Genomic DNA, 20239 nt, shown 5'->3' on the forward strand with positions numbered 1-20239 from the left:
TAGCAGAATAAAATCCTAACACCTGAACCCAATAAAGTGTTTTACTGTATACTACAGTAAAATCCTGGCAGAGCATCACAAGGCAAAAAAAATAATAAAATTAAATAACTCTGCATCTGTTAGTTTTTAGGCAGTCGTTGAAAAGGTTAACGTGGGGATGGTTACATAAGTGCTGTAAAAAAAAAATATATATATATATAAAAAAAGAAATCAGAAACAAGTCAAAAGATGGTATTTCTTGATTTTATTGTACTCAAAACACCATAGAAATTTAACGTTTGCCACCAACACGAGGAGCACTGGATTTCATGGGCTTGGCGATCTTCTGTTTGGGTGCAGCCTTGGAAGGACCCTGTGGGAAATAAAACATTGCATGTCTTGACAACTTTCTCATTTGCCAAAAAGAAAAATAGCACTAGAAATTAAGATTTGTTTTGCCAGAAACCAACATGGAAGCATTCAGTAAATATAACACGCTTAAGATTTGTAGGGCCATAAAGACACTGAGAACCCATTGCCAGAGGCGGGGACTAGGCGTAAACATAGCCCCTATATTCTATGCCACCTTATGACACAGGAACGACACAGAGCCGTGCTGCAACGCCTCAAGGGGCAATAATAAAATTCCAATTACTTTAACCATCTTCAACACAAAAACAAATTACACTTGTACGTGCATGTATAATCTCCTGACCAGGCTAAAATTTGCTTTACCTTGGTACTCTGGGTAGGTACCTTCTTGGTTGCCTGCTTTGCCTTCTTGGCCTCCTTGGCAGCCCTAAATGGGAGGAGGGTAAACGTTAATAAACAAACTTCAAGTGTGGTTTGACAATGAAGTCGACCAAGTGAGCGTCTGATAGACTTGTACACAGCAGATTTAACTAAAACAAAACAAAAAAATAATAAATTGACCATAACCCATGATAATGATTTTTGAATTACAATTTTTTTTATGATTCTGATAAACACCAATTCACCATTTGTACACAAACAAGGCTTAAGAATGTGATACCACAATCAGCCTTTCAGGAGATATTACATAAAAAAGCCTGAATTCTTTGTGCTGCTTAATTTGTTGCATGAAATATTTTACATTGATGTTATACAAGCACTTTACTAGGCCAAGGGTTTAACCAACCACATCGCCATAATGTCCAACACTTCACCACATGCAATTTTCATGATATAGGGTTTGTCAGTCTGATTTAACTTTAACAAGGTTTTGAAAGAAATTAATAAGTAGAAGGGAATATGTAAGATTTAAGCTAGAGCAATTTGTACTTTAACATGCGTTCTATAACATGTAAAATCACTATAAAGAACATGGCAGAACAAGAAACAAGTCTATTAATTCTGTGCTCGAACACATGAGATTCAAGTGGATTTAATGGCCTTAATAAGACACGAGTCACATGCAAGCTCTTGAAATGTAAAATCTCATAGCTAGATTGTTAAATCTCTACATGACCCCCTATATTTGAATTCCTATAGACATGGTTCCTTCAGCTGTAATTCAATTCAGGTCCAGTTGCTCTCAGCTACTACAGACACGTTACCAACAGATGAAGCATTTCACATTATTTTGCTTGAAACCTCAAAGAACAAAAAAAAAAAAGTTCTCTTTTGCAAGCATTTAGCAATAAGAATTGAACAGCTACTACTCATTTTAAATTTGTAGGGCTATGAAGACGCGGAGAACCCATTGCCAGAGGCGGGGACTAGGCGTAAACAGAGCCCTTTGCTCTATGCCACCTTATGACACAGGAACGACACAGAGCCGTACTGCAACGCCTCAAGGGGCAATACATTTTTTTTTTTTAATACATTTTTTCATCCAGTATCTACAAAAATAGATTTTCTTCACCAACTAAAAAACAACCAGTGTCACCACTATAGTGATAAATTATAATTTTTACACAAAGTCCCTTGAGCAAAAGAATCTATGTAAAAGGTCCAGTGTTTCTCCACACAAGTAAAAAGCTTTTCAGTGACATTAGCACTAACCTGATTGCCTGCTCTCTCTGGGCCTTTCGCACCTCAGGCTTCTGGTTCCTCTTGGCCAGGATCTCAGCGAGAGAAGCACCAGTGATTGCCCGCTGGAACTTGACAGCACGACGTGTGCGTTTCTTGGTCACCTCTTCCTGTTCAAACAAAATGCAAGGAATCACCAAGAGAAGCGAATGAAGTTAGACTTGTCATGCTTAATCTGAGGATGCTTTTATATAGATAGATTTAAGTTCAAAATATGTTAACTGAGCCCAATAGTGAAATCTTAAACATTGCACCATGTCATACTGTCCAGACCCAATACTATTTCTCCAAATAACAGTGTGGCCCTCCGTGCCAATGTATACGATATGATCTAATTAACCTGCAATTTAAGAAAATTAAAGTTTGACACCCATCAATTAGCACAAATTTACCTCATGCACAAAACATCCTATAATAATCCTATACTGCCCTCCAATCTCAAGTGTTCACTCATTATTAAAGAAACATGAGAAGTAGAGAGTCAGAACAGTGATCAGTGCCTAATAGTGAATGTCGCATTCCAAGAACACCAGTCTAAATGCCCAAGTTTAACCAAAAACGTTGTCAGATCAGTTGTGCAATTTGTGTCGGCAAAGTCAGGCCAGAATTTCAACAAGGTAAACTTCACTTATAGCAGCTTTTATTTAAATGTAAAAAAAAATAAAAAATTAAAGACCCAAGACTAGCTAAGGGTGTAGAAGGGCCAGTTCAAGGAAGTTAACTCAAATTCCATGATGCTCCACCTAGTAAGCATAAGGAAAACAATTCACACTTACAGACTGGCCCTTCTTGTGTTTGCGCCTGTACAGAACAGTCCAGTTGATCTGCCTGGGGTTCCTTTTGGTCAGGAACGCAGACTCGCACTTGGCATTCAGAAACTGGAACACCTGAAGTGGAAAATGAGAGATGTTACACTGAGCATTATATATAAAAACATGGATCAGGTAAACAAGGAGAACAATACTGTGTAAGGCACCTGGGATACAGCAAACCCCCCCCAGACTCTCATCCAACAAACCCCCCCCCCAGACTCCAATCCAACAACCCCCACCCCCAGACTGTCATCTAGTAAACCCCTAGACACAAGACTCTCCATCTAGCAAATACCCCCAGATTGTCATCTAGTGAACCCCCAGACACCAGAGTCTCATCCAGCAAATCCCCCGACTCCAGACTGTCATCTAGTAAACCCCAGACTGTCATCTAGTAAACCCCCAGACACCAGAGTCTCTTCCAGCAAATACCCCCAGATTGTCATCTAGTGAACCCCCAGACACCAGTCTCATCCAGCAAATCCCCCGACTCCAGACTGTCATCTAGTAAACCCCAGACTGTCATCTAGTAAACCCCCAGACACCAGAGTCTCATCCAGCAAATACCCCCAGATTGTCATCTAGTGAACCCCCAGACACCAGAGTCTCATCCAGCAAATCCCCCGACTCCAGACTGTCATCTAGTAAACCCCAGACTGTCATACAACATGGCTAGTTAGCTAACCTACTCTTCAGTCTAATAACCTGGTAGCCATTTCTAATCAAACCCACTCCTTTTGGGCTGAAAAACAAATAACTGTATAAAATGACTGTATAAAACAGAATAGAATTGAAAGCAGTTGCTGAACCTGAAGGCCTTTAATAACCAACAGGCCTCTGCTATGCTAACAGTCACAACTGATTATCGTGTGTTTGATATAAAGCACTGCCCCAGAGCATTTAACAGCCTAAACTCTGCAAGAATAAATAAATCTTACTTAAATGTAAAAACGAGAAAAATTAAACAGTGTGTTGCATAAAACAGCCTTTACCTTTCCGTCGATTCGGGCATATCGCCGGCCGTGGCCGGGATAAATTTTATAGCCACTGAAACTGCACAACTCAACCCTGCAAGTCAGAAATAAACCGACATGATTGAAGCAATGTACTTTTAATGTACCACAAAAGTGTAAATACGGACATATTTTAAAGATTTGAAGTTAGATGAATAGGGATAAAACATGAAACACGTACTTCATGGCGGCGAGTGAGACAGGAAAGAGGAAGTGGAATTGTGGGTAGCCGGGTTATAAAGATAGTCGTTTCATAAAAACGCAATATTTTTGCAAACGAAAGACGTGTATATAATTGCGCGTTAAATATAAAGCTTAAAATGTGTCGGAAAAAAAATAATAAAATTATTTTTCTGTTTTTCTTTAATAGCGAATCGAATTCGAGATCGGTTGCCATGGTGATGGCGAAAGCGGGAAGTATGGAGGCGACGCAGGAAGTTAGCGCTCCTCAGCCTGGCGCTCAAATGGCGAAATGCGGCGGTAGGCTCGTGTTATTCATGTCAATAATCGAGAATATAAATACCTGTACAGGTTTTTTGTAAATCTAGTTTTAAAAAACATGACGTGTGAAAGCGTTTGAGTTCCATTTTTTCGCGACGGAAATTGTTATGATTTCGATCGTTAGCTACTCATCCGACTGACTAGCCTTAGTGAGAGTAAACAGTTGTAACAGTAATCAGAGATAACTCTTCTGTTCTGTAGTATTATTAATTTCCTGGAGGTTTAATATTTTAGTTAAACGTTATTAAATGCAGCTAAGGACCTGCTCATAATGTAGATCAGCTCCTCTTTGTACATTCTGTATCATCTAAATCATCCACTGTTCCTCTAAATCATCCATAACCATAAAATTATACATTCACAGAATATTCTAGATTATTTTCTACTTATCTGTAGTGTCTGTACATCATCTGCACATATATATACATATACATATACATATATATATATATATATATATATATATATATATATATATATATATATACACACACACACACACACACACACACACACACACATTTTTTTACCAGACTTCATCTTCTGACTTGTGTTCATGCTAAGGTCCTGGGCTGGTTGACCTTTCCAGGCAAGGTCTTTCCAAACTGGAGCCTGACTTCTGTTCACCAGACACCCAGACACTCATCTTAGACCAGAACCAGATCATTAAGCTGGAACATCTGGAGAAGAATGCAGCAGTGCAGCAGGTACATTATACACAACCTGTTTATTTACTGGTCAATTCCTCTGAACTGTATCAGTGATCAAATTTTGACCAAATACATTTGCACCAGTGCATAGAAGTGGTATAGAAGAGACAATTTCTGCACCAAGCACATATTTAACATTGATACACTCAGGAACACTCATGTTCAGGGAGGGTTCCAGCCCAAAATGTGTCAATCTGTCAACTGTGTTTTTCACTTTCTTCCCTTGCACAGTTGTCTGTTGCCTGTAATCGACTCGTTCGTATGATGGGTGTGTCAAAACTTAGACAGCTGAGGGTTTTGAACCTCCCTAACAATAGCATCGGCTATATCGAGGGCCTGAAAGACCTGGTGCAACTTGAGTGGCTAAATTTATCAGGGAACAACATCAAGGTACACATATTACTACAGTACAGCCATTCGAGGTGTTTTTGTTTGGTCTCAGGTCTTCAGGGTTCTCTATTCTTTCAGGTCATCGAGCAGTTGAACAACTGTGTAGCACTGCAACATCTGGATCTGTCTGACAACAACATTTCTCACACAGGTGATCTTTCGAAGCTCTCTGCCCTAAAGGTGAGTGTCAGAATATTAACTGTGTGGAAGAACAGTACAAAACAGATGTGCCAAATTTATATATCATGAATAAATCCGTGTATTAATACAGTGTTCTATTTTTCTTTTTAGACACTTCTACTTCATGGCAACATCATCACAAGTCTTCGTACATGCCCCACCCATTTTCCTCAGAACCTCGCTGTTCTCTCATTGGCTGAAAACGAAATCCGGGACCTTAGTGAGGTATTCATGCTATTCGTCATTATTAACTTGTAGGTTTTGTGTTTTTTGACAGATTTTTGCATTACCTGCGGTCATTTCTGAAAAAATGTCTCGTTCAGGTGTCGCACTTAGCACCTCTCAGCAACCTTGAGCAGCTGTCCATCATGAACAACCCGTGTGTGATGGCTACACCCTCGGTGCCTGGATGCGATTATCGCCCATATGTTGTGAGCTGGTGCCTCAGTTTAAAGGTGTTGGATGGATACGTGGTGTCACAAAAAGAAGGGTTGGTCGTTTGTTTAATCTAAAGGCTGTTTAAACCTAAGTATTGTATCGCATAGGGTTAAAAAGAAAATTCTCTTTCTAATATTAATAATTAGTCTTCAGATTTTTGGCTAAAACTTCCTCCTTTGGCATGTTGGTTAATGGTTTCCTGCATAATTCACAATGATGTTCAAGGGCCTGCTAGTAGTGATGCCAGTGCCAATTATTCCTTGCTTCATCTCTACTTAAAGAGAGCAACAGCCTTTTCGATTTAATTCAATCCAATTCTATTTGCAAAGCCATTTCAATTTGAAAATAATCTGACCCAGTCGTCTAGACATCACAATTTGACCCTTGTCAAACTTACTCGAATCCTTAGGCTTGCCCATTTTTCCTGCTTTTAACACATCAACTTTGGACAAAATGTTCACTTGCTGCCTAGAAAATATCCCACCCACTAACAGGTGCATGGATAAGAGATAATAAGTTATTCAGAGATAAAAGTGTAAATTTGGTTCTCCTAGCAAACAATATAGTGTCTAGAAGAAACTTCACTGCGACTACATTAAGGAGGAACCCAGAGAGGAACCAGACTCCGCAGACATCTTATTCTGGGAGACAGCAGATCAGTGTATAGGGGTAGAAGTGTAAATAGTACTGCATTGAAAAGATGTTCAATATGAGCATATTGTGAATGATACTTGAGAAGTCCAGTTCTCTCACCCTGTACACTCTGAAATGCATTGTGTTTTAGAGCTTTGACATTTCATAACTAATACCACCACTAATAGCATCTCACTTGTCCTTTTGTATTTATTGTGTGTACAGTATTTGCTGTACACGTATCTGTGTGTTTAGTATTAAACTTTTTTACAAAAAAAAGAAAAAAGATTGACTAAGAAAAAGACCTTTAAATAGCAAAACCAGACTATTATCCATTGAGGTATTTTGTCTTCTATTAAACGTTATTGTGACAATGCTGCCAATGCCCAAAGGTGGCATCACCAACCAACAAATCACTAGAATCGCCCACAAATATCTCTGTATAAACATATTTAATGTTTCTTGACAGGCTTCTTTAGGTTAAGTCCAAAGTACATTATTACACCATATTACATTTTCAAAACGGTACCATTAGGCTCATGTTTTTCTAAACATTTTGTTTCCCTATATGTGGCTTTTGAATGGACTTCTTTTGACTTTATAACTCCAGGCTCAAAGCAGAGTGGTTGTACAGCCAAGGAAAAGGCCGTGCATTTCGTCCTGGACAACACATACAGCTAATCCAGTACCTGGCCTCAACTTGCCCCTTGACCTCCTCATCTTCACTGCAGTCAGCTGAGGATGCCAAGCTCGAGAGGATTCTCAGCAAACAGAGGTAACATTACAAAGAGACAGATTTATTTCAACCTAATTCCAGTGGGTCCAAATTTTTTAGACACCAAATTGACAGTCTGGAAAATGACAGGAATTACAGTTACATTTAGAAGCTTTTGATTGGCCAATTGTTATAATTAGATGTTCAATAGCAGTATATCTATTTTTAGAGACTGTTTGTTTGATTCTTTCCACTTTTTATACATGTGAAAATGTAACCAAGAACTAAGAAAAATGTTGAGTTACTCCATAGGAGCATTTTCCAATTCTAACTGAATGTACCATGAACATCTCTACCAACGATTTCATGCAAAGATGTGTCTTTGGCACACACAGTCCCTGCTTATTTCAGGGAAGAAGCACAAATTAAGAGGAACTTTGGTCCAAAAGGTTCACCTGACCTCCACAAAAACAATAAAGGAACTGCTGAAGGAGGCTGAACCACCAGATACCATGGTATATTTACACACCATTAAGAGAGTCCAGAATTGCCATGGCTTGAAAGCCTACATGCAATGATAAAGCATTCAAAGACCAGCATATAAAAGCCAGACTGAAGTTCGCAAAAGAACTGAGAAGCATGTGGACATCAGGATCCAAGCTGAAACAACATCTTAAGACAAGACAGTGATCCTAAGCGTACATCCAAAGTTGTATTAGACTGACTTTAGGATAACTTTAAGCTAAAATATAAAGTATAGTTAGTGCTGGAATTTTCACCAGAAAAGCATGACTTAAATCCCATAGAAATGTGGGCTAGAAATGTGTCTGAGCAAAGTGGCCAACAAACCTGATCTACCTGGAGGATGAATAGGCAAGAATGTGTAAGGCTACTCTAAGCATTTAATTAAAGTTAAACACTTAAAAGGCAATAAATACTATGAAGGTAAACTTATGACCCACGGACAATGCGCTCTGGTTAATAAAAACGAATATAAAGCTGCCTTGTTACTTTCTCTAAAGGAAATGACATACAATATTTTCGTAAAGTAGATTATTGATTTATAGCAAACATATAGTAATAGGAAATGTCTGGAGTTGTAAAAAAGATTTCCATTGTCTTTAGGGGTGTGTAAACATTTGGTTGAACTGTCATTTTATTAAATAAACTTTGTAGTTTCTAATTGTTCTCTTCCAGGTTTTTTTATACTCTAACTAAATCAGTACACTCCCTTCCACATGTGCTCATACAGGCAACACCAGAAACAGCTGCTCCAGGCAAGCAATTACGATTCCTCAATTCCTCTTGACCAGACTCTGGATATGGATGAACACTGGACCGATCAAGGACTAAATGAAGTGACCACAACCCAGGTCCTTAATGGCATCAGTCAGCCAGGTACACAGTCTCAGGTTTAATACATTCCAGCAGTGTTAAATATACAACATAAAGAGAACCTCATAGTTTGGTATTTATTCTATTCATCATACCAATACAACTCATCAAATATCACACCACTGAAAATAATTGTAGGATAAATGAACTGATGAATGAATGATGCTGTCACATATGACAAAATGACACATCTATAACCACCGATCTTCATTTATGAATCAAGAACATATAATGTGACATGCTAACAGCAAAGTCCTGGCAGTGTCGGAAATAAAACGAACAAATTTGATCCGATAGAATTTTCTTATTAGCAGGTTTTTTCTCAGTTAACAGTGTCGATTGTTAAAAAAAGCTATATAATAAATTAAATAATAATAATAATAATAATAATAATACAGTAATCCCCCCTATAATCGCGTTGGTTACATTCCAAAACCACCCCAGAAATTTTATTTTATGTATACAGTACTGTACTGTATTAACATTTGACTTTATTTTACAATTAATAATTAAATATTTTCCGGACTATAAGCCGCTACTTTGAACCCCAGGTTCAAAGAAGGTTTCACAAGCTTCAAGTCAAAAAACTGAGCCTCATAACATTAAACCAATGAAATTGCCGAACCGGTTCAGGTGAACCAATTAAATTCTTTATATTAAATCAGATGCACTCCCACTGAATGAAAACCCAAATTGGTGATCAGCTCGTTCGCTTTCATTTTAAGTTAAGGACTGTTGAAAGGCATGTGCATGGGAAATAAATGTGAAATATAACCATGTCTGTTTCACATACGCCCGTCCTCTAAACTCCATTTTTTGCTGATTACGACAGAATCTTCTGAACCAGTGGTCCAGTTGAATACTTGGATGGCCAATACATCCTCAGCATACATCCGAAGTCCCGTTCTTGCCTCTTCTCGCGGCGAGGAAAGTCTGGTTCTAGAAGACATACAGACTGACGAAGAGAAGCTTAACGGCAGCCTGCTTTCCTCAGAGTCCGCCTTCCTGCCTGTGAGCTCAGTCTTGCGCTCACCGTCGCCCCCTGACAGTGAAGAGGATGAGCTTAATGATCCAGATTCACTGGCTGCTTCCAATCCAGCCCGAACTCCTCCTCAGAAGGTGGAAGCAGCAACAAGTTCTTATTTCTTACCCAATCAAAATCGCTTGCATTCAAATGTAACAGAGCACACTGCAGAGGATGGAGAGGACTTGCAGATTGATAGAATGGTTCATTTGCAAGCCAGTAAGGTCGCAAACACCACAGAGCTGAGGAGACCAAGTGCTAACATGGAAGAGTGGCATCCAGATGCAGCAGCTGTTAAGATCCAGGCCTGGTGGAGGGGATACTGGACTCGACAACGGCACCCACAGGCCAAAGAGGTGCGCTGTGAGATCCGTCTACGCCGACTCCAGGATCACATCGTCTACCTTACAGCAGAGCTGGAGAGGTAAAAACAAAAAGCATCAATCGCTTGATGATTTCACCAAAGCATGCTGGATTCTCACATTTGAAATGCGCTTGAATGATCAGAAGCAGCTCTGATAGCTTTGGCCAAAAATATGTAGATACACACCAGCTTTAAAATATAGTGGTCATGGTTTTGGATTGGGTGCATTGGACAGCCACACCTACATTTTTGACCATTCATTTATATTTTTATAGAGCAAATCCTAATATGGTAGACCCTCTGCATGAGCTATTTTTGTAGGGTGTAAATGCTGATATGGTGTGTTTTGGTTTTTTTTTTCTTCGAGGAGGTGTTAATTTGACATTTTTGGGAGGAGTTTCACAAACATTTCTGCTTCGTCAATTCAAAACCTTTAACTTGAGGTTTTGCTGCCCAATTTGTTTTTAATTATTTTATTATTACATTTCTTCTAAGTCATATTTAATAAAACATTGGGGGATGCTGTTATATTCAACTTTGGGGTGGTAACAGTAACTCTCGCTCCAGAGCACCTCGTACCTTCCATAATTAGCTTTCAACGAACACACACCCTGTTGTGTTTTATTCCCGTTCTTATTAAGGACGGAGCTCGAAAACTTGTTCTGCATCTCTGTACATTCTCTCTTGTGTGTAGAGTGCAGAAGCAGCAGCAGGAGGAGAAGTTGCAGAGGATGATCCAGGAAGAAGCGGTGAAATTCCTCTGGAAACAGGTTTGCCTTAACACTTACTTGTGAAAGGGATATACACAGTAAAACATCTCGGTGTGCTTACAAGAAATGTAGGCGCTCTTGGAATACCAAATCAGCCAATCGAATTGATTCAATTCAATTTAATTTGCACTTTTAACAACGGGGACTTCCCCCAAAACAGCTTTACATAAGTCAAATTAATGGAATCCATCTAACTGTTGTGTAAATGCCCAAAAATTTTATAAAAAACTATTTAGGCATACCATTATGACCTTTGAGTGATTAACACTGATTATCTCTTCATCATGGCACCTGTTAGATTGTGGGATATATTAGGTATAAACATTTTCTCCTCAAAATTGATGTGTTGAAAGCAGGAAAAATGGGCGAGTATAATATTTGAGTGAGTTTAACAAGGACCAAATGGTGATGTCTAGACGACTGGGTCAGAGCATTTCTAAAACTGCAGCTCTTGTGGGATGTTCCCAGTCTGCAGTGGTCAGTGTCTATCAAAAGTGGTCCAAGAAAGGAGCAGTGGTGAACCGGCAACAAGGTCGTGAGGAGCGAAAGCTGGCCCGTGTGGTCCTTAATCTTACTTCTCTCAGTCCACAGCATTCGAATACGTTAAACAGCACTGATGTATGTCTGATCTGACTAGGGTGGTCACATGGAATGTAAAAGGCATGGGTAACGTAGTCAAAAGAAAGAAAGTTCTAACATTCTTGAAGAAGGAAAGGGTAACTGTTGCAGTCCTACAGGAGACACATTTGTCAAACACAGAACATTTAAAGCTTAAAAGGGACTGGGTTGGAGAGGTATATTTTAGTTCTTTCTCATCAAATAAACAAGGCGTGGCCATTTTGATACATACATTATTTTCCTTTTATCTTAGAACAGGTTGAAAAAGATCCTGAAGGCAGATTTGTTCTGATTTGTATTGGTCACATCTTCGGGAAAAACCTCTTACTGTTTTAACTGTGTATGCCCCAATTGAGGACAGCCCTGACTTTATATCAAAGATGGTCCCATTGTTTAATCATAAGTGTAATGGCCTGGGGATTATGGCTGGGGACTTTAACTGTGTCATGGATGGTAGGATAGACAGATCATCTTTCACAAGATCATCTGCCCGTTTTTCACGAACTCTGCAAAATATGTGTCGTGCTTCAGGTTCAGTGGACATATGGAGAGAGCGACACCCAGGGGTCAAGGATTTTACATTTTATTCCTCTCCCAATAATTCTTATTCCAGATTAGACTATCTATGCTTGCCTTCCAGATTTGTTAATTGTATAAGATCGTGTGAAATTGGTCCAGTGGTTGTTTTGGACCATAGCCCAGTGTAACAGGATTTTCAACCCCAAAATCTTCTTACTGGAAATTTAACAGTTCTCTCCTTAATGACGATGCTTTCTGCCAGTTTCTAAAAGAAAAAATATCCCAGTACTGGCAGGATAATGATTTATGTCCAGTGAACAGCACCACCAAATGGGATGCAGCTAAGGCCACCTTGAGAAACAGGAAAACATTAGAGGAAGAGGTTAAAAGATTGGAATTGATTCATAAACTTTCACCCACGCAAAACAACTGGAACCTTCTAATTGGTGCCACATCTGAACTAAACTTAAACTATTCAGAACATGTAAAAAAGTTAGTGATGTTCAGCAGGCAATGGGTTTATCAGTATGGGAATAAACCCAGTCGTCTCTTGGCATATCAACTCAAATGTGAACAGGCTGAAAGGCCCATTAGGGCTACTGAAACCACTGAGGGAGTAGTTTCACATGATCCAGCTGAAATAAACTCCAGTTTAAACTTTTTTGGATAGGATACCCCTACCCTCAATCTCAGACGAGAACCAGGCCTTTCTCAATACCCCTCTGACAAAAGGTGAAATCTTTGCAGTCTATGCCTGGTGGGAGGGCACCAGGGTTGGATGGCTTCCCTCCGGAATTAAAAATTTTTTTTTGCCATGTGCTGTTCCCTTTTATCATGCCAGTAGTTGATAAATTTTTGGAAGACAGTCTTACTCCAGATTCCAGGAGGACTGCTTCTATTAGCTTGATTCTCAAAAAAGGAAAGAACCCATTAGACTGTGCCTCATATCGCCCAATCAGTTTACTTAATGTAGACTTCAAAATTGTGGTTAAAGCCTTAGCTCGTCGCCTGGAGAAGATTCTACCTATAATCATTAAACCAGACCAGACCGGATTTATTAAATCCCGTTATGGTTCAGACAACGTTCGTCGTCTGTTGAACATAATACAGCATCTGACTGTAGATGGTGACCCGGCTGCTATAATATCTCTGGATGCAGAGAAAGCGTTCGACAGGGTTGAGTGGAGGTTTTTATTTCAAGTGTTGGACAAATTAAATTTGCTATAACTTTATCAAACTAGTGAGACTTCATTACTCTAGCCTGTCAGCTGTGGTTAATACTAACGGTTTACTATAAAGTGGATTCTCGATCCAAAGAGGTTGCCATCAGGGCTGTTCCCTGTCGCCACTCTTGTTTGCCATATATAGCGAGCCTTTGGCAGAAAGTATTCGCATGCATAGGGGCATCCGGGGGGGGTGTGATGGCAGGTGGGATGGAACACTGACTATCATTATATGCGGGTGATGTTCTTCTTTATTTAAAGCAGCCAGAGTTATCAATTTCCAGTCTGTTGGAGACAATTAATCAATTTGGTCAGTTTACTGGATATAAAATACATTTAAGTCCCAGGCCATATTTTTGAATATCCCACAACCTGTTAATTTACATTGTCCCTTTCACATCACTGACTTTGGGTTTCTTTATTTGGGCATACACGTAACCTCTGATTTAAAGGATTTATTCCCTAAGAACTACTCACCCTTAATAGCAAGACCTAAGCAAGATATGAGTAGATGGGCCCCTTTACCAATTTTTTTCTTTGGAAGAATTAATACAATCAAAATGAATGTGCTCCCTCGTTTACTCTATTTATTTCAGTGTATACCCTGTTACTTGGATCAAAACTTTTTTAAAGATCTATAAATGTATCTATAAATGAAACAGACTTCTTGTGGGTCAGTATGAAATCTTTTGCATGTGCACCAAGAATGCTAACATCCCTTCCGTTTAGTCATAATTTTTAGGAGGCCTGCCCAGTAGCTGGGAATTTTTTGCTATTAAACACTCTTTTGGCTTGGGACAATGTCAGGAAGTATCTCAATGTCCCCAAGAATTTGTCCATGCAATCCCCAATAGCTTTAAACCCTGACTCCCTGACCCGGTATTGGCCTTCTGGCCTGGGCAGAAAAGGGTGTGTCTAATTTGGCTGGTTTATTTACAGGAAAGGTCTTTGAATCTTTTGAGAAGCTTAGGATAGATTACCAAATTCCCAAAACAGATTTTTTTCAAATTTCTCCAATTACGTCATTTTATTCAGTCTGAAATGAGACGGGAAAACTTTCTGATGTTGAGAATAGTCGTCTTCTTCCTGGGGCACTAAAGGGTCAGATTTCTTATCTGTATTCTCTGTTATAAGAAGCCTCTTCCACTTTAAATCCTTTGAGAAAGGTTTGGGAAAGAGATATGGGCTCTCTATATGTGAGGAGGTTTTTTATAAATCAATCTCAAGCTCTGTGCATGAGCAAAACTTCACATTTTTATACAGGATATATCTTACCCCAGTACGCCTCCACAAAATGTACCCAAATGTATCTCAGATGTGTTTTAAATGTAAATCTGAAATAGGAATGTTGATGCATTTATTTTGGGACTGTAAGAACATTAAACTTTTTTGGCATGAGGTACATGATATGGTTCAGAAAGTAAATTTACTTTGTCTCCAACTATTTATTTACTAAACTGCAAAACATCATTGGATTTCTCTACTGACTCACAGTCTTTATTAAATATCATTACTTATTTGGCAAAGATGGCAAATGGCTAATCTTCTCCCTTTGGAAAAACTTACGTATGACTTGCAGAATAAATCCGATGTATTCTGTGGATATGGGCCCCTTTGTGGAATTTACTTGGACAGGCAAGACCCTAGCCCTGATTAATGTTCTTCTTTTTTAGTGTTTTGTTTTGTTCATTCATTTGTAATTGTTTCCCTCATGTTTTGATTTGCCCTTTGCCTTTCAATGGTCACGTTCTCATATTACCAATATATTGTTGTTATTAATATGCTTGAGTGTATGCTGTGTGTGTTGACTGATCGACTCTGTTGTTGTTTTGTTTGAGTGAGAAATGAATAAAAATATAATAAAAATAAATAAAAAATAGAATTTGGCATCTTACCATACAACACAGAGACGCTATATTAAGTGTAGTAATTACTGACTTATTTAGTAAAAACCGACGAGCAGAGTGATGCATATCAGGAACTGTACTATTATCTTGGAACACTCCATGTTCAGATCAGATTAGTGGACCGGGATTAACTATTGTATAAATAAGACTTTTTAATGGGCAACACTGAGGCAAATAACCAGTAGAGGGCAACCAAGAGTAATTGTTTTATCATCGTTGCTTCGAATTTACTTGTCATTAATTTGAATTCGAAGCATCGATCCGAATTGTTTGTTTGTAACAACCCTAAATTGAAATAAAGGGAAGAAATAGCATTAATAGTTCCTTCTCTCCTATTTACAGCTTCAGGCCATGATGGAGTGGCAGTGCTCAGTGAAGGAGCAACTAAGCTGTTTTTCACCGTCGCAAAGCATCGCTGCTCTCCCCATTCCCGCCAGCTCTGAAGTCACAGCTCCCTCTATGCCAAGTGAGGTCTCCGTCCCCGAATCAGGCTTCCATTCTCCTGGTGAACAGCAGGGGGTGCTGGAAGACAGTATGAGCAGCATGGCTACAGGCGGCTCCTCAGAAACAGTGCGGACTTTGCAGCCTACGAGCTCGCCTGCAGCAGGGCCAGACTGGGACAGTCTGGACGGCAGCTTGCTAGAGCAGTACCTGTCCTCGGTGCAGCGTCAGGATGAGGAGGAAGAGGAAGGAGTAGGATGCTCTTTGTTCATCTCTCCTTCTCACGGTTCTGAGGCATCTTCCTATCAAAATGGAGTGGATGAAAGACAAGAGAACAGTCCCCTGGAGGCAGAGTTGTGAATGTATCGTTAGAGCAGTCATTATAAATGAGAGGGCTGCTCTGGCACTACCTCTGGAGTCTCTGTTCTCAAAGGATTTGAGGACATGAGCATTTATACTGAGAGATGATCAATCACAAATCATCTTTTCCAGTATCCCTGATATTCTTAGTACTTTTACACTGACTAACACCATTGTTACTGAGTAACACAGATTAGATCTGGAATTGGGCATCGAAATTCATTTTTGTACAGAGTTAATCTGCTGTTTTTGTGTTAAATCTTTTTATTTTTGTAGACGTTAATAACTAGGTTTTTGTATTTTTGATTTCATAAAGCACGACAGTTTGCCTGACACTTAAATCTGGGGTATATTATACATATTATTCATTATAAGATCCGATTTACCTACTTGTATCATGAGCTAGCTAAACCAACACGTCCTAACTCATTTCCTCTTGACCTTTAATTCACTGGTTTATCAGCCCTGATTACATTATCTGCTGGAGTAGCATGGCTAGATCAGCTGATTATAGGATCATAAACCAGAGAAATCACATGGAAACTCGGGTCTGGTTTTGAAACCCACCACCTTTACACCTTTTTTTTTTTTTTTTTTTTTTAGCTTTTTGGCTGTCTGAAATTCTGAATGGCTTTCCATTGATTGTTGACAACAAAAATAGGATGTAAGCTTGTGGTATTACTGCATACATTATAACCAGGTGTACATCTACATGCGTGGATTTTAACAGGATTCTGTGTTTTTTGTGTTTTCTTTTTGTATGGAAATGATCAATTCTGCACTCATCCCTGACAGAACAAGCATAAACTTCAGCATGTTTGCAGAAACGAACGCACTGGCGGTTGAAATGCTTCTGCTGTAAATATTTGTTTGTGTAAATGACGCTCACTACAGTATATCAGATATCTTCCTCTTTTTTTTTTGCTTGTTTTTGAGTGTTTTTGTTACTTGCAAATCAGTTTGTCCTCTTTTTACACTATTTATTTTTCTAACCATGTTTTGTGAACGCACTTATTACGAATAAAACGTGTTGAAAAGCCGTTCTTTTTGCCGTCATTTCGAAGAATAGATAGTGAGGAAAATGTACACTACAATAATTCTGCCAAAATGACGCATTATACTGTTTGTATGTTAGAGATAGTAGAAACCACATTTTAAGCTTTTCATTACATAGAAAATGCTTTTCTCAGGAAGATAAACTTCATAGTCAAAAGTCTCCACAAGCAAATATCAATATCGAGCGGAACATCTTCCCACAAGAGTGGAGGTTAATTATAAAAGCAAATGGGGGACTTAATGTGGAATGGGATGTTCAGAAAGCACTAATCTTATAGCCAGGTCGCTATAAACATTTGTCCAGATAGAGTAAAACTTTCTTTTGGCTTCTCCCATTAGGGGTCCATTACGGATCATATTCATGATCCGCATGTTCAATTTAGCACCTGTTTTATGCTGGATGCCCTTCCTAATGCAACCCTCCCCATTTATCCGGGCTTGGGACCGGCTTGGGACGTGGCTTGTGCAACCCTAATGGCTGGGGTTGGTTCCCTGACCAGGGATTGAACCCGGGCCGCAGCAGTGAGAGCGCCGCATCCTAACCACTAGACCACCAGGGAACCTTGTACAGGCTATTAATAGAAGTGAGCTGAGGTTATTTCTGTTGACTCCTCAAAAAACCAAAAAGTACAACAATTAGATTAGATCAAAAATTTTGTTATCTCTTCACTGATTTTGTGTTTACTCTGTGAGTGTTTAAATGGTGGATATTTAATTATCCAGATGCTCTGAAAACACTTTCCTGAATCGTCACGTTTTCCCCTAGTGGGTTGAAGCAAGAGCTTTTTATTCACGATTCAACTGAATTTGATTTCTATACCGCTCTTAACAAAGCGGCTTTACCGAAATCAGAGGCGGCAATGGCGAAGGGGAACAACGTCTCAGGCTCCAAAGGGAAACCGTCCTTTTCTGTGTGAAACTCGATAGTGGGATTATGAAATCGTTCCATTATACAGGTGAAATGGCAAACTGCAGTATGTGTGTTAAAAGGATATAAAGAAGTGTTTTACATTAGCATTAGGACAATCAAATGCAGTATCTAATCTGTGAGATTATCTACCAGCAGATAGACTGTAGGTCTACTGTGGGAATTTTAAAACGAAACATTCCAGCTAAAAATATTACCTTTATTCTCATGCATTATAGGTCATTCAGTTTGTATGGCATTTTCACTGTCGTGGACAATCACAGCGAAAATAGGTCCTTGGTCAGCAGGCAATTGCTGAGGGCCTCAGGATTGGAGGCGGGGCCTCCATTACCGCAACAAACCTATACACTAGTTCACCAATCAAGACGGACAATTTAAGACTTGTTCATTGGATATAAAACAAACATCACTCACCTTAAGTGATGTACAAAATCCAACTTTTCTGCATACCAACCTGTAGAACCGGAATGAATGCATTCCTCACGGGTTGCTAAGCGAAAACCTAAACGGGCACACAAAGAAGGTGCAGCTCGCGATGCAGCTATGTGAGCTTTCACACATAGCTGTATTTTTTATTATAATGTGTTCTTAAACAGATCCTTATTCTTATTTGCAGCCAGTTGATTCTGAGTTTAAAATCACTTATGCATGGCGCTTTGAATTCGTGTACAGTGACATTGACTTTCAAAATACAAAAACAAGTTGTGTAGTAGTGTTGACCTTAGGTAAAGTTTAATTAATATGCACATTTACCGTATTTTTCAGACTATAAGCCGCAACTTTTTCCCACGTTTTGAACCCCGCGGCTTAAACAAGGAAGCGGCTAATTTATGAATTTTCCTGGGTTTTTCCCGGTTTCACAAGCTTTAAGCCAAAAAAACTGAACCCCATAACATTAGACCAATGAAATTTCCAAACGGAAACGAGAAAACGCACCTCACCTGTGTTCTGAGCTGCACAGCATCGGGAGAAATGTTTTTTTAAACGCACGACGATGCCAAAAGATAAACTCCAAAGAGAAATAGTTGTGAAAGGAAGGAGGAAGACAGTGAACAATGACTTTCTTGGTCGGCTACTGTTTAGATACAAGTCGTTGTAGCGTGTTGAGTCTGGGTGAAGGGAGAGCTCACTAACTCCAGTTACAACAGAAATCATATAAGCACAGACAGGTTTCCAAAACTCGTGCTTTTTTATTATTCTTGGCAACAGCGTTATGGGTTAGTCAAAGAAACTTAGAAATGAGCATCAGAAAATAATAAGGACATATTCCTCGGTCTTGCACACACGCAGTAATAGCGGAAAAATGCTGTGCCGGTCTTTTTCCAAAATACCGCTATGCTCCTGAAGGAAGCGCAACATATTTCACCCGTTACACCGTGTGTAATGTGTCTTTCGTTAAAGCCTGTGTAAAGTACATTAGTGAAGACACTTGAGGCTTATAGACAGGTGCGGCTTATTTATGTTCAAGATAAAAATATTTGTAAAATTCAGTGGGTGCGGCTTATAGTCCGGAAATTACGGTAAAATAAATATCTATATAGATATAATTTTCTATAGCAATACTTTGATATAACACAAATGTTTGGCAAAGGAGATTTTGCGCAAAGAAACTGCAGAATGTCCGAAACTCGTGTAAAAATAGACATAGAGAGTATAGAAGCAGGTCCTGGAGATAATACCAATGAATTCATTGGGAAATATGTTTCCATGCTGTAGGATCGAGTTTTTAAGCATTACGCAGGGAATTTCCTTTGCTGAATCACATATCTGCTTCAGGGCAAGTGTCGTGATGTACTTTCTGCTCACTTCATTTAAATACGTTGCAGTCAAAACGAACATTGTACAGAGATGAAACTTATAAATTTTCAGGTAGGCCTGCTCTTTTCATTCTCGTTTTCACTTGCTCATGTCAGGGTTTAGTGGGAAAGTGAAACCACATCTAATGCTTACAAAGTCAGTCGCCTACCTAATACAAAAATATATATCTTTTTTTTTTTTTATGTGTAAGTCCAAATATATTCACTGTATATGAAGTGAAATAATACAGATTTGACAATGTATTGATTTATTTATAGTAGGATGCAATGATATTATTTCCCCAACTGCAAATGCAGCAACAGGGTCCAAAGGATGCCTTTATTACTTCAATTAAAATATTGTTGAGTCCTTTTGTTTAATGTGGAGACCAGATGATTTCTTCATAATACGTTA

At 39.0% G+C, this 20239-nt stretch overlaps 2 protein-coding genes and 2 non-coding genes across 5 annotated transcripts; 1 reads left to right on the forward strand and 3 right to left on the reverse strand.

The window, feature by feature from the left end:
• Positions 1 to 229: 229 nt before the first annotated feature.
• On the reverse strand, positions 230 to 5817 carry rpl24 (ribosomal protein L24). Of its 2 annotated transcripts, none has more exons than XM_046837502.1 (6): positions 5759 to 5817; positions 3836 to 3911; positions 2808 to 2918; positions 2005 to 2141; positions 715 to 778; positions 230 to 352 (listed from the first exon to the last, which is right to left on the reverse strand). In XM_046837502.1, the coding sequence occupies exons 1-6, from the start codon at positions 5800 to 5802 to the stop codon at positions 272 to 274; spliced, it is 513 nt and encodes a 170-aa protein (XP_046693458.1). In that variant the 5' UTR covers positions 5803 to 5817; the 3' UTR covers positions 230 to 271. The 2 variants fall into 2 exon arrangements, with proteins under 2 accessions (XP_046693458.1, XP_046693459.1); XM_046837503.1 differs by lacking the exon at positions 5759 to 5817 and adding an exon at positions 4038 to 4154.
• On the reverse strand, positions 484 to 617 carry LOC124378698. The gene has a single exon (XR_006924287.1). It is a non-coding gene; the product is annotated as a small nucleolar RNA SNORA17 (small nucleolar RNA).
• On the reverse strand, positions 1672 to 1804 carry LOC124378699. The gene has a single exon (XR_006924288.1). It is a non-coding gene; the product is annotated as a small nucleolar RNA SNORA17 (small nucleolar RNA).
• cep97 (centrosomal protein 97) lies at positions 4177 to 17084 on the forward strand. The gene is made up of 11 exons (XM_046837465.1): positions 4177 to 4336; positions 4922 to 5064; positions 5299 to 5457; positions 5536 to 5637; positions 5749 to 5862; positions 5961 to 6127; positions 7319 to 7483; positions 8676 to 8821; positions 9651 to 10266; positions 10901 to 10976; positions 15586 to 17084. The coding sequence occupies exons 1-11, from the start codon at positions 4177 to 4179 to the stop codon at positions 16042 to 16044; spliced, it is 2307 nt and encodes a 768-aa protein (XP_046693421.1). The 3' UTR covers positions 16045 to 17084.
• Positions 17085 to 20239: the final 3155 nt, after the last annotated feature.

Source organism: Silurus meridionalis, chromosome 24, assembly GCF_014805685.1.
Source record: "Silurus meridionalis isolate SWU-2019-XX chromosome 24, ASM1480568v1, whole genome shotgun sequence".
Classification (NCBI taxonomy): domain Eukaryota; kingdom Metazoa; phylum Chordata; class Actinopteri; order Siluriformes; family Siluridae; genus Silurus; species Silurus meridionalis.